Source organism: Nyctibius grandis, chromosome 1 (assembly GCF_013368605.1).
Source record: "Nyctibius grandis isolate bNycGra1 chromosome 1, bNycGra1.pri, whole genome shotgun sequence".
NCBI classification, from domain to species: domain Eukaryota; kingdom Metazoa; phylum Chordata; class Aves; order Nyctibiiformes; family Nyctibiidae; genus Nyctibius; species Nyctibius grandis.
This window is the reverse complement of record NC_090658.1, coordinates 1,525,620-1,539,930: the sequence shown is the minus strand read 5'-3', so window position 1 is coordinate 1,539,930 and position 14,311 is coordinate 1,525,620. Positions and strand designations below refer to the sequence as shown.

Genomic DNA, 14,311 nt, shown 5'->3' with positions numbered 1-14,311 from the left:
CGTCGTTTCACAAGTTTTTAGTCACGTAGTAATTTATGTGAGGACAATTTCTGTGGGAGCAGCTCAGTCCGCTCCCCCTGCCTGGCTGCAGCCCTGGCTCCTGGGAGGCGTAAGGTGGGAATTCAACCAGGCACCACCAACGCTCTGGGGAACAAGTGTGCAAGAAGTCCAGCCACGAACCCTGGTAATTTAGGGAGTCAACACTTCTCAACTCAAGCTGGGGCTTCCAAAAAACACACAGGCTGTTGAAAAACGCCTGGCACATCGCTCCTGAGGTCGTAAGTACACTTGAAATATTTATGGCTTTTACCTATACTGTTTTACTTAAAACAACAACCCAGCCCTAGTCCAGAGCTGCTTATTATATTGGTACAGAAGGGCCTTTACTAGCACATTTCAGTGAACCCCTTTATACCACTAGAGCTGTATTTACACAAGGCTTCTGGTACTACAGCAGACCTCGAGTAGAGCCTAAAGCATGGCTGAAAGTTGGCCTTCAATCTTCTCAGCACTACGTACGCTTGGCCACTAAAGCCAGATTTTATAGTGTCAGGGAAGAAAGCGATTGTCAGCAGGGGCAGCTAAAACCCTGCGTACGAGGGACCAAGGGCTGCAGCCTGGGCCCTAAAAGCGTGTTTGCAAGGCGAGGGGGAGATCTGAGGAAGCACCTGCGGCCGGGACAGGCAGGATGCTGCTCTCCAGACAACAATGCCCTGGTGGGGCCCGGTGAGGCCCCCGGGCCTGATGAACCCTCCCCTGATGATCTCTGCACAGCCAGCCGTCCCTCCGGCACGCAGCGGTGGTGGTCGTGGCAGAAGGGCAACACAAAAATATAAAAGGCTCCACAAACTGCACAAACAGCTCAGTAAGCTGAGCTCAAGGAGCACGTTCTACCCAGCACACAAGTACAGGCTTATTTCCGTCACACAATTTTTCCTGCAGCTTTCTACCAACAGCAGCTTCTGCCTGACCTATGTTATAATTAAATGAAACCCTCCCCTGGAGAGCAGGCAGGCAGCCAGGCCCTACCTGCAGGCGTATCAGCTCATTACTGTCCCACCTTGGGCAAACAGGTGTTGCTACGTGAGCTCAGGAGGTAAAACTAAAGTCCAAGTGACTGACAGGAGAGCTGGAGCATTCTTCAGACCATAAATCAGGAGCCAGGAACATTTCCCCCAGCTGAAAGCTTTCCCAACACCTTTGGCAGGCGACACACTAATGCACGTGGCCATTATTAAAAAATATTAAGAAGTAAAATATTACCAAAGCAAAACTTTAAAACCTAAAAATAATCATTTGGCTTTGACTCATATAAAACACAGACTGGCTTTCCTCACCCCATCAGAAAACATTAACACCACATACAACAACAACAACAGACACATACACTGTGGGACAACTGAACCTGGTAAGCTTGAGATTCCCAAGAAACACTGACCAAAAGTTGGGGGTTGAGGGTTTTTGCGTTTGGAAGGTCTTCACAGGTCGGTGGGAATTCAGTAGAAAGAGCAAAGCAAAATGGGGATCTGTCTTTGTGAAACTGCCCCGCACGTAGCACGGCTCGTTAAAAACTTGAGCCACGTCAACCCCAATCCATTCATTTGCTCTCGACTCCAAATGAGTAAACCTGAGATCTCTTCACTGCCACTATGCACCAATGCATCGAATCCATCACAACGCTCTTCTATTTATACCAAGTTTCTACTTGTTTTCTCTGTTTCTCTTTAATTGACTAAGTCCTTGACAATACTAATTAGATAATACACTATGGAGGGGAATTAATGCTTTAAAGCCATAGTGAAGATACACTTGGACCAGTGCTCAAAAGTTAACTCACCAAATCAACACAGCTTTAAACTGTCCATGGTGTAATTCACCACCAGTTACAGCACTGGAGGAAAATAAGGGCCAAACCACATATTAAGTTTGGTATATCAGGAAGAGTTAGTATATCAGGGTTGGGTTTTTCCCCCTCTAAATCTTGTTCTCGCTTTTTTCCCCCTCTAAATCTTGTTCTCACTTTTTTCCCCATAGCTGTGAAATAATTTTTGCTTTCATTCTTTGAATTGTACCTCTCCCATAGCGCTCGACTGGCAATGATGGCTTGCATTAATTGTGTACTTGTTAAGAGTAAATAAAAACACAAATGATTATCCACTTAACCATAATGCAAAGTGTGACTCAGTTGACGTGATTAGGGCTTTGCAAAGCCTCAAGGAGAACACGAGGTTGATTACAGTAATATTATGAATGTACAAGTAACATCTGGGGGCAGGTGTTTACTCCAGGACAGAAGAGGATCTGTCCCTGACTCTGTCTTTATGTGGTTCTCAAAATTGCTGCTGAAAGGAATGGGCTCCCACCACAAAGGAAAAACCCAACGTTTCTAAGGAGAAAATTAATGTTAGATCTAGCAAAATTACCACCGAAATCCTTAATCATCAATGAACAAAACTATGGCTTTTCCCAGCCAAAAGAACTCCCTTAAGAACAATCTTAGCATGATCTCAAAAAAAGTACGGACAAAAGACCCTCTAAGGAATTCCCAGCCAAGGATCCAGCTCATCACTTTTGCAGAATATAACTGGTAAGCGTGCAGAGTTACTATTACCCACACAGCCTCGCCAGAATTGGCAGAGCTAGAAATTCCCCATCAAACTACCTGATATTACACCAGTAAAGTCAACCAGCATTGACTGGCTTTACTGGGGCAACACCGAAGACAGTACGTGCGGTGGACTCAATGAATTTCTTCTCAGCAAGGGTCAACAGACACTGGAAGGGGCTGCCCAGGGAGGTGGGGGAGTCACCATCTCTGGAGGGGTTTAAGAAAAGACTGGACATGGCACTTAGTGCCCTGGTCTAGTTGCCATGGTGGTGTCAGAGCAATGGTTGGACTCGATGAGCCCAGAGGGCTCTTCCAGCCTCATTGATTCTGATTCAGAACAGGCCCACCCTCAACATACATTCCCTTCATGCATGCGTGAAAACCCAAGGAAGCAATGCAGAAAATGTTCCCCGGGTCCCATAAAACAAACGCAGGCTTTGTACTCCTGCCTTCGGAAAGAAAGATGCGAGTTTACAGCTCCCCGAAAGACAATTATCCCTCTAATGGGAAGCAGAATGGACGCCAGAGCCTACAATAATTGCAAATCTGGTTAATCATCACCCTTGTCTTCCCTCTTTATTCTTATTTGCTCTTGTAAATTCTCTAGTTGGTGACTAACTAGAAAAAAATTACAAGATAAAAAGGATGATTTATTAATCTAAAATGCCACAGAAATCACATAACATTTGCTCTTCTCCTGAAAGAGGGTAAAGTTCTTACACATCCCCCCAGTTAAGAACTGGAAACTCATCATGGTGTTTGCCTTGACTTCTCTGCTGATAGCCCCGTCCACACAGTAAAAACTGAATCTCCCTCTGTACGTGCAATAGTTAGAGTAAGGAAAGATGGGTTTGCTGTGGATTATTCTAGAATGTAATAGGAAACAGTTATTTTTATCATATTTGACAATTTGCATAACATTCATCCTGAAGAGTCAGCTGGTTTCCCTCCAGTTGATATCTAAGATGCTGGAACACAGGAGAAGCAGCCCACACACTAAGCAGAAATTCGCGTGCCAACTTAATTACCTCTTCTGCAGGTATAGTGGGAACAGAACCATCCGTCTTCTAACCCCACCATTTCCTGCAATACTTAGCAACTTGTCTCAGAAGAAGGTGAAATAAATACAAGCAAGAGATCTTAAGTAACGTTTCCATCTCAGAAAGTATTTCAGTTTTCCTGGTTAAAAGGGGTTTCAGGTCAGTGGCAAACACCGAGGCATTTGGTCCTCCAAGGCCCTTCCAGATACATTCTCTGGGGGCTTGGGAGAGCCAACGCAACCAAAAGGTAAGGGAGAGGGGCAGATTAAAAAGCAAGACAAGGATTTTTATCACAGAAGGGTCCATTCACGTTTTCCTTTGGCCTTGCAGCAGCTCTGCGCCGAGTCCCAGGCACAACCCAGCGCTGGGCTCCAGATGCACCTGTAGGTTGTGACAACCGAGACCAAAGCAGCACGAAACCTTTGGGAATCTTTTCACAAATCAGGCCAGAATATCAGCTTATTACTGAAACTGGGTCAGTTCCACCTGGTTTCGGGTTTCAGTTTACACAAGTCCCAGATTAACAGGAAAGTTGACATGACTTTTGTAACAGCGTGTCCTTGCTAACTGCACCAGCGGGACACTTGCCAGGAGAGCACTACGGGAGCCACTGGTGCTCCGGAGAAATCACGCTGGGTGGTGGTCTGTATCCCAGACCAAATGGGTTCTTCACAGCCCGTGAACTCATCAAAGCAGGGAAGCCATCCCTGAGCAATAACAACTCACAGAATCACCGAATCAACCAGGTTGGAAGAGACCTCTGGGCTCATCGAGTCCAACTCCATTGACGGGTTTTGTTTGTGGCCCTGGTTTGCTCCTCGACTTAGATGAATACTCCTTAAAAAGTGTATTAAAAACCAGGCGTGGGGCACAGGTACGCCCTTAACATGCTGTCTGTGAAATTTTGGCACGAAAACACTTCTCTATTCTCATCCAGGAAATTCTTTTTTATGGGTTTTAATGTGCTTTTTTAGAAGCTGGAATTATTTTCATTGCCTCTCCCTCTCTCCTCTCCTCCTCTATCTGAATTGCATCTCTGTTTATATGTAGGAGAGAGAGATTCCCACCCTCCTTTTTCTTTTCTTCCCTGTGCATTGTGACCAGCCACATTCACACGTGGTCAGTTTAGGGGAAGTGGATTTGGGGAAGTGTGTTTGGATCCACTTGGAAGTGGATTTTCACCATCCTCTCTGCTTGCCTGGTCCTCATCCCTGTTCCTGTTCTTTTTGCCTCTTCCCCATCAAGGCAACTCGCCTCAAGGCAATCTGGGTTTATATCTCTCCAGGATATTACCTCGAGATAAGAATCAAAGCTCTGATCTGAGAGAATGATTTCATCCCTATTCTTTCCCCATTAGAAGAGCTCCAAGGTTAACAGAAATTAGTAAACATTTTTTAATCCTCTATTGAATTTCGCGTCGCAGTATGCTCTGCTAGACGTTATTTATACTTCAGGGAGTGCTTTCATGCAGTATCCAAGCAACAAATAGAAGGAAAAACGCAAGGCACATTGCAGATTTGGCTGAATAAATAAAATAAATACAGAAACATCACTAGTTGGATGCTAAAGACACGAGACGAGAACATTCTCTTCTGCACACGCATTATTTTGTGGAAAGCCTTCTTTTAAATGACAGGCGCATGACTAGGTTTGGAAACGCATCCACGGCCAACCTCATCCCTGATAAAAGTCATAAATTAAAAAAAAAATTGCCATTATTGGAACATAGTTTCTATAAACAAGAAACCCTTTCCATTAAGATGACTCAGCAAAATATCTAAAACCAATCTCATTATTTCAGTGAAGGGTCATCAACAGTTACCCCATGGTTTCTCTGGATTAAATATCCCCAAAACATCAATTCCAACAGCAACGAACGTTACAGTCTTTCCAGCCTTCAGGTTCCCCGTTATGTCAGCATACATATATTAGTTTTCCATCTTCTTCCTCGAGGTACAGACAGCTTTTTATATTTAATTACTTCTTAACTACAGCACAGAATTCTCTCATCCCTCATTTTGCTAACTTACTGAATTGCTGCCCAAGCAGAGAGTCAGCCATTTGTGAGTAACAACTGGCCTATGTCTGGAGTTCTCCACAAGGAACTATGAGCAGCAGACACGGTACCTGTATTCCAGGCCAGGAGCTTAATGCAGAATTCAAAGATCTAAAGATCGATCAATACGGGCTTATTTGCTGGCAAGACGCTGGGCTCTCCTGCGTACACGTCCAGCTCGATATTGCTTAGTCTTGAAAGAATTTAATCAGAGACATAAAATGACCACAGCAGTCAAACTTTCCAGCGTGGGGCTGCCAGCAGCTGCTCCTATCCTGCTCCCTCCCCACATCAGCCTCTTTTTCCAGCTCCGCTTGTCCTGCCTGAGCAGTGTGTGCCGGATTCCAGTTGTCCACCAGGACGCAATCCCTGTCGTGCATCGCTCTAAGTCATCACAAGTACCATCTACGAAGCAGAGAAGCATGAATCCGGTACGTAAATAGACTACACAGAATCTGACTTACACCTCCACGTACTTTGCACACTAAAGATTCTAAAGAGACAGAGCAAATCCCCAAACTATGCATAACTGATACCCAAAATTGTGTTACTATATCAATGAGATCAAAAGGACCTCGGTACCACATTGTATTTAGTGATGACCCATCAAAAATGTAAGTTGTTCACATTTACTTGAAAGTTATTTCATGTACCGCAGACATACAGGGACACTTCTTCTTGGGTCAGTCTGCTGATGATCTTTAAAAATAAAAATGGTAAGAAGAAAATATTATTTATTGTCTGGCTTTTGCTATTTACTTTACAGTTCACCACCAGCGACTTTAAAAGCGAACACGTTAATCAGCAGCGACAGATGGGCAAAGCCTTTTCTTGTTTTAGAGTAAGAGCACAGTGCTCATGGGCAGTGACAGGCCACAGTCCAGCCCTGCTTTCAGAATCAGAATCCATGAGGTTGGAAGAGCCCTCTGGGCTCACCGAGTCCAACCATTGCCCTGACACCACCATGGCAACTAGACCAGGGCACTAAGTGCCATGTCCAGTCTTGTCTTAAACCCCTCCAGAGATGGTGACTCCACCACCTCCCTGGGCAGCCCCTTCCAATGGCTAATGACCCTTGCTGAGAAGAAATGCTTCCTAATGTCCAACCTGACCCTCCCCTGGCCAACCTTGAGGCTGTGTCCTCTTGTCCTATCGCTAGTTGCCTGGGAGAAGAGGCCGACTCCCGTCCCGCTCCAACCTCCGAATGTCTCCCTTGATGCCCGTGTGACACAGACCACACAAAATGACCCTCCTGGTTTTAACACCAGCCTCCTACAGATCCTGGGAAGGTATTGCAGCTTGGCAACTACAGCTGAGAGATTGTTCCAGAAGTAAAATCCAGAAGGAGAGCGTTGAGTGAGGTCGACATCTGGAAGAGCTTTTGTTGAAGTAATTCCATCAGCTTTTATCTGAGCAAAATAAGATTTTTTCAAAATCTGCTACACAAAAGCATGGACTAACAACCAGCACTGCCACGCCAGTGCCGAGAAGATGCATCTGCAGTTTCATTGCTGTACAGGTTTTTTTCCTGTTCAGTGTCAAGTGAGTCCTTCACACGCCCTCCAAACTTGACTCACAAGCATCAATACACTGCCGAGTTCTCTCTCCTTAACCACTTGCTGTTATTAAAATTAGCACACTGATTTTCAAGTCCCAGATAGCTCAGGTACTGGATATTCATGAAACGTACCGCAAGAAATTACTCCTCAGTACTCTCCTTCAAAGTCAAGAATAAACCAAAAGTTGATTCTCAAGCTCTAAATCATTGTATTTTGTCCTTTTTTTACTGGCTTGAGACCTGAAAGTTCATTCTGACCGTGCAGATTTTTTCTATTTTTAGTGTATACTCAGAGTGAAACAGTAGAAACTTTGCTATGAGATATGCTAGACAGCAGGGACAAGCAGGTGCACGATACCTCAAGAGTGCTACAAGCTGGATCTTTCTTTTCACTTTTCTGGGGGTTGGTCTGCTGAGTTTTGCCCTGGAGCTGTGGAAGGAATGGCTCAAATACCAGGGCCAAAAGGGCTAACTAGCCCCACATACGGTACCCAGCACTTTCCCATTGCAAGTTTGCTCTCTCTTTTTTTATCCTTAAGAAAGGGGTATTCTGCTATATTAAAAACCTTCCAACAATACAACCTCACTAACAATTTCAATTATTTTTCCCTTTTGCTCCGGGAGAATTTAAGTCACTAGTGTGAATCACAAGCCCAGTTTCTCCTTGTGCAACAGGGACAACTAAGGACAGCTGCACGACAAATGCAGTCTCCTTACCTGTATTCCCCTGTGAGGTTCATGAACACCGTGACGTGCAACACCAGCAAGAGCCCTGACCTACACACACTTAGGTGGAGCTGAAAAAGGAATGCACAGCTTTGTTGGGCCTCTGCTAAGAAGAAATGCCTCTGTTATTTCATAAACTTTGAAACTATTTTTAATTCATATGCCAGGCAGCTGAGTCACAGACCTTCTGGTCACCTGGGTGAACCCAGAGGACGGAAGGACAAAATAGAAGTGAGCAGAAAAGCAGGTAACTTCAGCCAAGCATTTTCTAATACTGAATTAGCTAACTGAAGAAATGCAAACTTTTGGAGGTGACAATTCTCCTACTACCTGAAAACAGCATCTGAGGCGGTGAGCACGGTACATCTGAATGTCACAGTCCCAGACTGAGCGTGAAAAATTCTGCTGAACAACCCAACTGTTTCTTAAGGCTTTCGTAAGAGCTCGCTGCACCAAGGCGCTGCACAGCAAATCTCGTTAGCTAATGGTCCTTGGCAGACGAAATCCAACACCTGAGGAGTTGTGAACGAAGAATTTTGCACAAACTTGATATCTTTTTGGCTTCTACAGAGCAGGTAGAATTACCTGGTCTTCCAGCGAGACCTCCCAAAGAAGCACAGGGAACAAGGACAGGTGAAAGATGATTTCCTCCAGCGGGATACCTTACTTCACGAAGGAGGGATCACTTACCTTCTTCTCGGATCAGTTGCAGAGTGAGTTAGTTCAACATGAATGGCAACCAATCTGGATTCTGATTGAAAGCTGAGTTCCCAGATGATTTATTTGTTTTAAACTGAAGCAATCCTTCGTTTCTGGTTTTCATAAGACCACTTAACAGTATCAGTTATCAGCTGCTGTGCCAACAGTAGTTTTTCTACTATTATATCATACCTCCTTTAACTGAGCTTTTCTCCAATACATTGTCTGTTCTGATCACAGATTATTCTGACCACCCTCTCCTGCTTTGCTGTTTAAACATTTCAACATCCTGATGGAACAAGGAGCCATTATGATTCTTTCTAGAACAAAGTATCAGACTGTGGCTACAGAACTCACTTCTTGCCTACTCACTCATCTTTCTTTACCTTAAAGGAAATAAGTTTCATTTAAATTACAGTAAACTAGAATCAACATAAGATGGAAGCTTCACAGAAGAGGCGTTTCACAACTGGTTGAAGAATGTGGACAGAAGACCACCAACAGAAGGGTTCACATTGAGTATGCAGTCACTACTCAGGCAGTGCAGGATGCCTATGGCTGCTCTACTTTTGAACACAACAGTTGGCATCTTATAGATGGGGAATAAAGAACCAGTGTCTGGGCTGTTCATTGTGAAACCTTTCATACTAGGACAAAGAGATAATGATACACGTGCATCTCAAACTGCAGGACGTTGATAGTCTTTTGATTTATCTTGTCACTTCAGTGGAAGGCAGACGTACCGAAAGAGGTGGACATGCACAGGCAGTCGTTAGATGCAACTAATCTAGGACTCTCTGGAAAGGAAAATGCTGTCATCAGAAGATGGCCCACCTTGGAGATGTGGGCAGATGCTCGTGCCCGCAAAGAGCCAGTGCCCGTCTAAGGCCAACTGGAGTGTTATTCAGTAAATCTGGCACAGGTGGTGCACAACTACTTCTGCTTCAGAAATTCACCCAGGAGAAAGCGATGGTGCAACAGTCAAATTTACAGGTTTTAGAGCCCAGAAAGGCCTCCTCCCATCACCCAGTGTGGCTCTGGGTGCACTACCAGCCACAGGCTTTCACACAGCGATCACAGTGCCTGACCCTGCCGCGAGCAGCTGGATCAGAGTACACCTTCCAGAAAGACCTGTCTCAATTTAAAGAGTACAACGGCAGAGATCATTGCTATCCCAGCTCCAGACTGCGAGTTGATTCCCCTAGCTGTTAAAACCTGGAAAGGAAGATCACCCACCAGAGAGCACATCCAAAAACATCCATTGAACGGCGCCAAGAGTGCCACGGCTCAGCCCTCAACCATGACCTTTGATGTGCAATACAAACCTCTGGCTGTTGCTCTCTCCCTGCACCATGAGTAGGCTTTGAGCAGTGCTGCAGCAGTGCAGTATGCTAAGCCAAGGTCTGCCAGCACACAGTATTCTCAGCACTAACAGTAGAGAATTACAGGTATAAAACATATCAAGTTGAAATAACTGTGAGTAACGCTTATTAAAAAAATATCATACTCTGGGAAAATGTTTAAATATGCCTCTGAGTTGAATCTTCAGCAAAATTATTTACTTTGACATTGGTATTTGTTTTAGGCTACCTAAATAATTCAAGTACTTTCCTTACATTACATCTCCTTGAAATAAGAGTTTCATGTTTATTATTCATTACTCAGGTGGGGAGCTCTGCTTGCCATAAAAGTAAGTGGATCAACCAACTGCAGTAAGGGCTAGATCTGGGCCCCAAATGTGGCTGATGAGCTTTGTACTAAAAGCACTTCCCACCCAAGGAATATAATATAACCTACAACCACTTTGTGGCAGGAGTAAAATACCGTTTCTTCCTCAAACAAGATCAAACTACAAAAAAACAACTCAAGTCAAGATGATTCTTGTCCTGTACTGGTTTATATCAATCTACCACCACAGGCATCAGTCAGGCTGCCTCCGACCCCACTTTGCCTGTTCCAGGTCAGGCATTCTGCTTGTAATTTCAGTGCATGCCGTGATGAGAACTGCTGCAATTAAAAGCCTTCTAAAGATAGCAAAATTTAACACACATCCTTTCTGTGCGCAGGTCCATCAGGCTGATACAATTACTCCCCTCCGTAAGAGTTACACGATCTGCTCTCTGCCCACCTGCGTGAACTACTTTATTTCCCCGTCGCCCAGCCCCAAACCTGATCCTGCCCCGTGCCTGGCACGTAAAGGTGTCCTGCATCTCATGCTCTCCCACGGCTGGCATCAGGAGGAGAGAGGGCACGCTGCGCTCCGGAGCCAGCCTCATCGGAATCCCAAATGGAACAGATGATACCTCTGTCTCACTATGGCTAATTTAATAAACCTGCTTCGACACGTTATGTTTAAAACTGCCCTCGTAGCTAAGATGTCACTAGCAGAAAGCCTGGGATATTTTGAGCTGTTTTCCATGCTTACAGCATGACCCACGCTTCTGAGGCATTTTGTTCAGAGGTCAAGAGCGTGGGCACGCTACCATGGGAGTCAGGAAATCATTTACAGAACGCAGAAAAATGGCTTTGCAGGGCAATGCCTCAGAACTGAGAGGACATGACATCACCTCCTTGCTGCAGAAACAAATTTGGTTAATGTACAACCTTTAATATGCAATAATCAAATGTTTTTTAAAAAAAAAGAGATGAAATCCAATTTCATCCCTCTGCTGAGGAGAGTGTAATTCAGCAGCAAACAGCATGTATTTTAGAAGCTCTGTTTCTTCACAAAAATGTGTAGTTTCAGCATTATTTACTAAATGACAACTACCTCCATCTACCACATTCCTCTATTTCAGGACAGGTGAGGTATTTTGAACACCTCCAAATGAAGATATTTTGAAGCAGACTTTTGTTACCCTGATTTTTTTCCAAATCTGGAAACCAACATCCTTGCCACCCATAGAAAGCCAATCAAACTAATTTGAATCCACAGCCAAAATGGGTAGTATCTGATGAGGTGAGAAAGTGAGTCAGTATAACCTTCTAAATAAAAAATACACGGATGAAACCTCTCCTGTGCTTACACCAAAGAAGTCTTTGTAGTAAATGTGAACAGCCAAGTGTTTGCAAAACGTCACACATGAGCACATCCTGCATGAGACCATCATGTCCCACCGATCTCAATGGACAAAATCCCTGCAATTGTTTGGTCAAAACGCACTTGACCTCAGGAAAATTTCAGCTGTAGTTTACCAACAAGATGCAGGCACTGAAGACAGACAGTACCCCGTAGTATACATCCACCCAGTATCAGAGTTTTGCCCAGGTGATGGGCGCTTACCAGCCAGGGCCTTGATGCGGGATCGTTCAAACAGTCGAGCAGAGCTATTTTCATTGTCCCAGTCATCGACGTCCCAGCGGTTGTTGACATCGCTGTACTGCTGTTGGATTTCGATATTGTCATAATCTGTCGCTACTGTTGTCGTCATCCTGAGTCTTCTTAACCTGTTCTCACCATCAGAGTCTTCTTAAAAACCTCTGTGAAAGAAAAATACATAACAATAATTTAGACAATATACCTATATTGGCAGAAAGTAGTGAAATTCAAGCTCAAAACTTCTGGTTTCAAAAATTAATGACTTTTACTCAAAGCCTGGGGACAAGCTCAAGAACAGGTTAGATACCACCCAGTCCTTCAGAAATTATTTTCAAAAGCAGCCTGTTGGCTTCAGAAATCACAGAATCCCAGAGTCAATGAGGTTGGAAGAGCCCTCTGGGATCATCGAGTCCAACCATTGCCCTCACACCACCATGGCAACTAGACCAGGGCACTAAGTGCCATGCCCAGGCTTTTCTTAAACCCCTCCAGAGATGGTGACTCCACCACCTCCCTGGGCAGCCCCTTCCAACGGCTAATGACCCTTGCTGAGAAGAAATGCTTCCTAATGTCCAACCTGAACCTCCCCTGGCCAAGCTTGAGGCTGTGTCCTCTTGTCCTATTGCTAGTTGCCTGGGAGAAGAGGCCGACTCCCACTGCACTACAACCTCCCTTCAGGTAGTTGTAGACTGCACTAAGGTCACCTCTGAGCCTCCTCTTCTCCAGGCTAAACACCCCCAGCTCCCTCAGCCGTTCCTCGTAGGTCAGACCCTCCAGACCCTTCACCACCTTGGTCGCCCTCCTCTGGACTCACAAATCTGCAAATGTTGACTGAAGCATATGGAACCACAGATAACTCATCTAAGAAAAGCCTTAAGTGCAAAGACGACCTCAACACCTTTACAAAGTGGCGCAAATTCTGATGGAAAAAAAATGCAAACGCTTAAAAAGTCACACGAGCATTTGACCAGCAAAAGCCTTTTGAGATAGATCTGAAGAAACATTGCTTTTTTCACATGCAAATGCTGACTTTGTGACCGGTCCTGGGAATTTATTTATGAACTAATTCAGATAAATACAGCTAACTATGCATTGCTTTGAACCCTCCCTAGCAACAAAGTGGTGGCCCACCAACACAACCCTTTACATGAGGTTCTCCTCCTTCAGGCAGTTGGACAGCGTTAGCATATTCATTCCGTTTTCTGATCGTAATTTGCATGTACTTATCAGCACTAAATATAAAAGAGCCTAACACCTTCTCTAGGGGAAGAGGAGGGAGGAGGTTATAAACGGCTGCTAAACTAGAGGCTGTGAATGCATCCTCCATCACCCCATCCCTCCGAAAGCAGTGCTCAGAGAGACCCAAGGGCTGACCCTGAAGAGCACACACACAATTCACCTTTATAAAAAAATGTGCTAAAAAATGCAGTTAAATATTTGGGCACGGGGGCTCGACGAGGTTTTAATAGAAAGGGTCATATTGCAGGAAGACTTAAGGAGAGGATCTGAGAAAAATCTCTAATTTTGTGGCTCCATCTGTTCGTTTCCTTCACGCTCTCACTCCCGTGCTGTTTAAAATAGCAAAACCGACACGGGGTCAGAGCCTGGAGCTCGGTCCAAGCTGCAGAGCCCGGCCCCTGCGAGAGCCCGGCCCCTGCGAGACCCCTGCCCAGGCTGAGACCCCCCCGGGCGCCTTCCCTGCCCCGAGCTCCCCGCAGCAGCCGACCGGGCGTCTCCCCCCCCCACCACAACCGAACCCGGGGGGGTCCCTGGCAGCGCAGAGCTCCCCGGCCCGGCCCGGTCCCCGGGTGCCCCCTGCTGCCGCCGGGGCGCAGGGCACGGCACGGCACAGCCCCGGCTTCCCCAGGCCCACCTCCAGCCCCCGAAACGCGGCTCTCCTCCGGCTGACCCGAATCCAGCTCCCAGGGGAAAACCGACCCATTAACGGTCGCTGCTCGCGCACTTCAGAGCCGTTAATTTTCCCGACGGTCCCAGGATAAAAAGGCCGGGTCGATTCTCTCCTGTTCCCCACCACAGCTGAGCAGGTTCCTCATGTATTTCCTTGCAGATTAATCCCCTCAAATGGGAAACGAGCCGCGCTCGAGGCTGTCACAGACGAAGCTGTTCCCGAAGCCCGTTTGTGAGCGGTTCAACCTCCACAGAAGGTGGGAAGAAATCGCTTTAGTTGTGATAAGCTGCCAACAGACTGAAAGAATGTGGAAAAAACTTGCTCTGGGAAAGGTCTTTAAAATGATCCTCCTTCCCAGGACACGCCTAGGCTGATCTATTCCAGCAGGGAGATCTG

The 14,311-nt window shown here is 45.6% G+C and overlaps 1 protein-coding gene across 5 annotated transcripts in view; it reads right to left on the bottom strand.

Moving 5' to 3' along the window:
- SPTBN1 (spectrin beta, non-erythrocytic 1) overlaps positions 1-14,311 on the bottom strand; it is a 122,866-nt gene that overhangs the window by 69,372 nt on the left and 39,183 nt on the right. For all 5 annotated transcript variants that reach the window (XM_068401123.1, XM_068401377.1, XM_068401292.1 and 2 more), the window contains one exon: positions 11,971-12,167. In XM_068401123.1, the coding sequence (XP_068257224.1) occupies positions 11,971-12,118 (148 nt within the window). In that variant the 5' untranslated portion in view covers positions 12,119-12,167. The remainder of the gene's footprint in view (positions 1-11,970; positions 12,168-14,311) is intronic.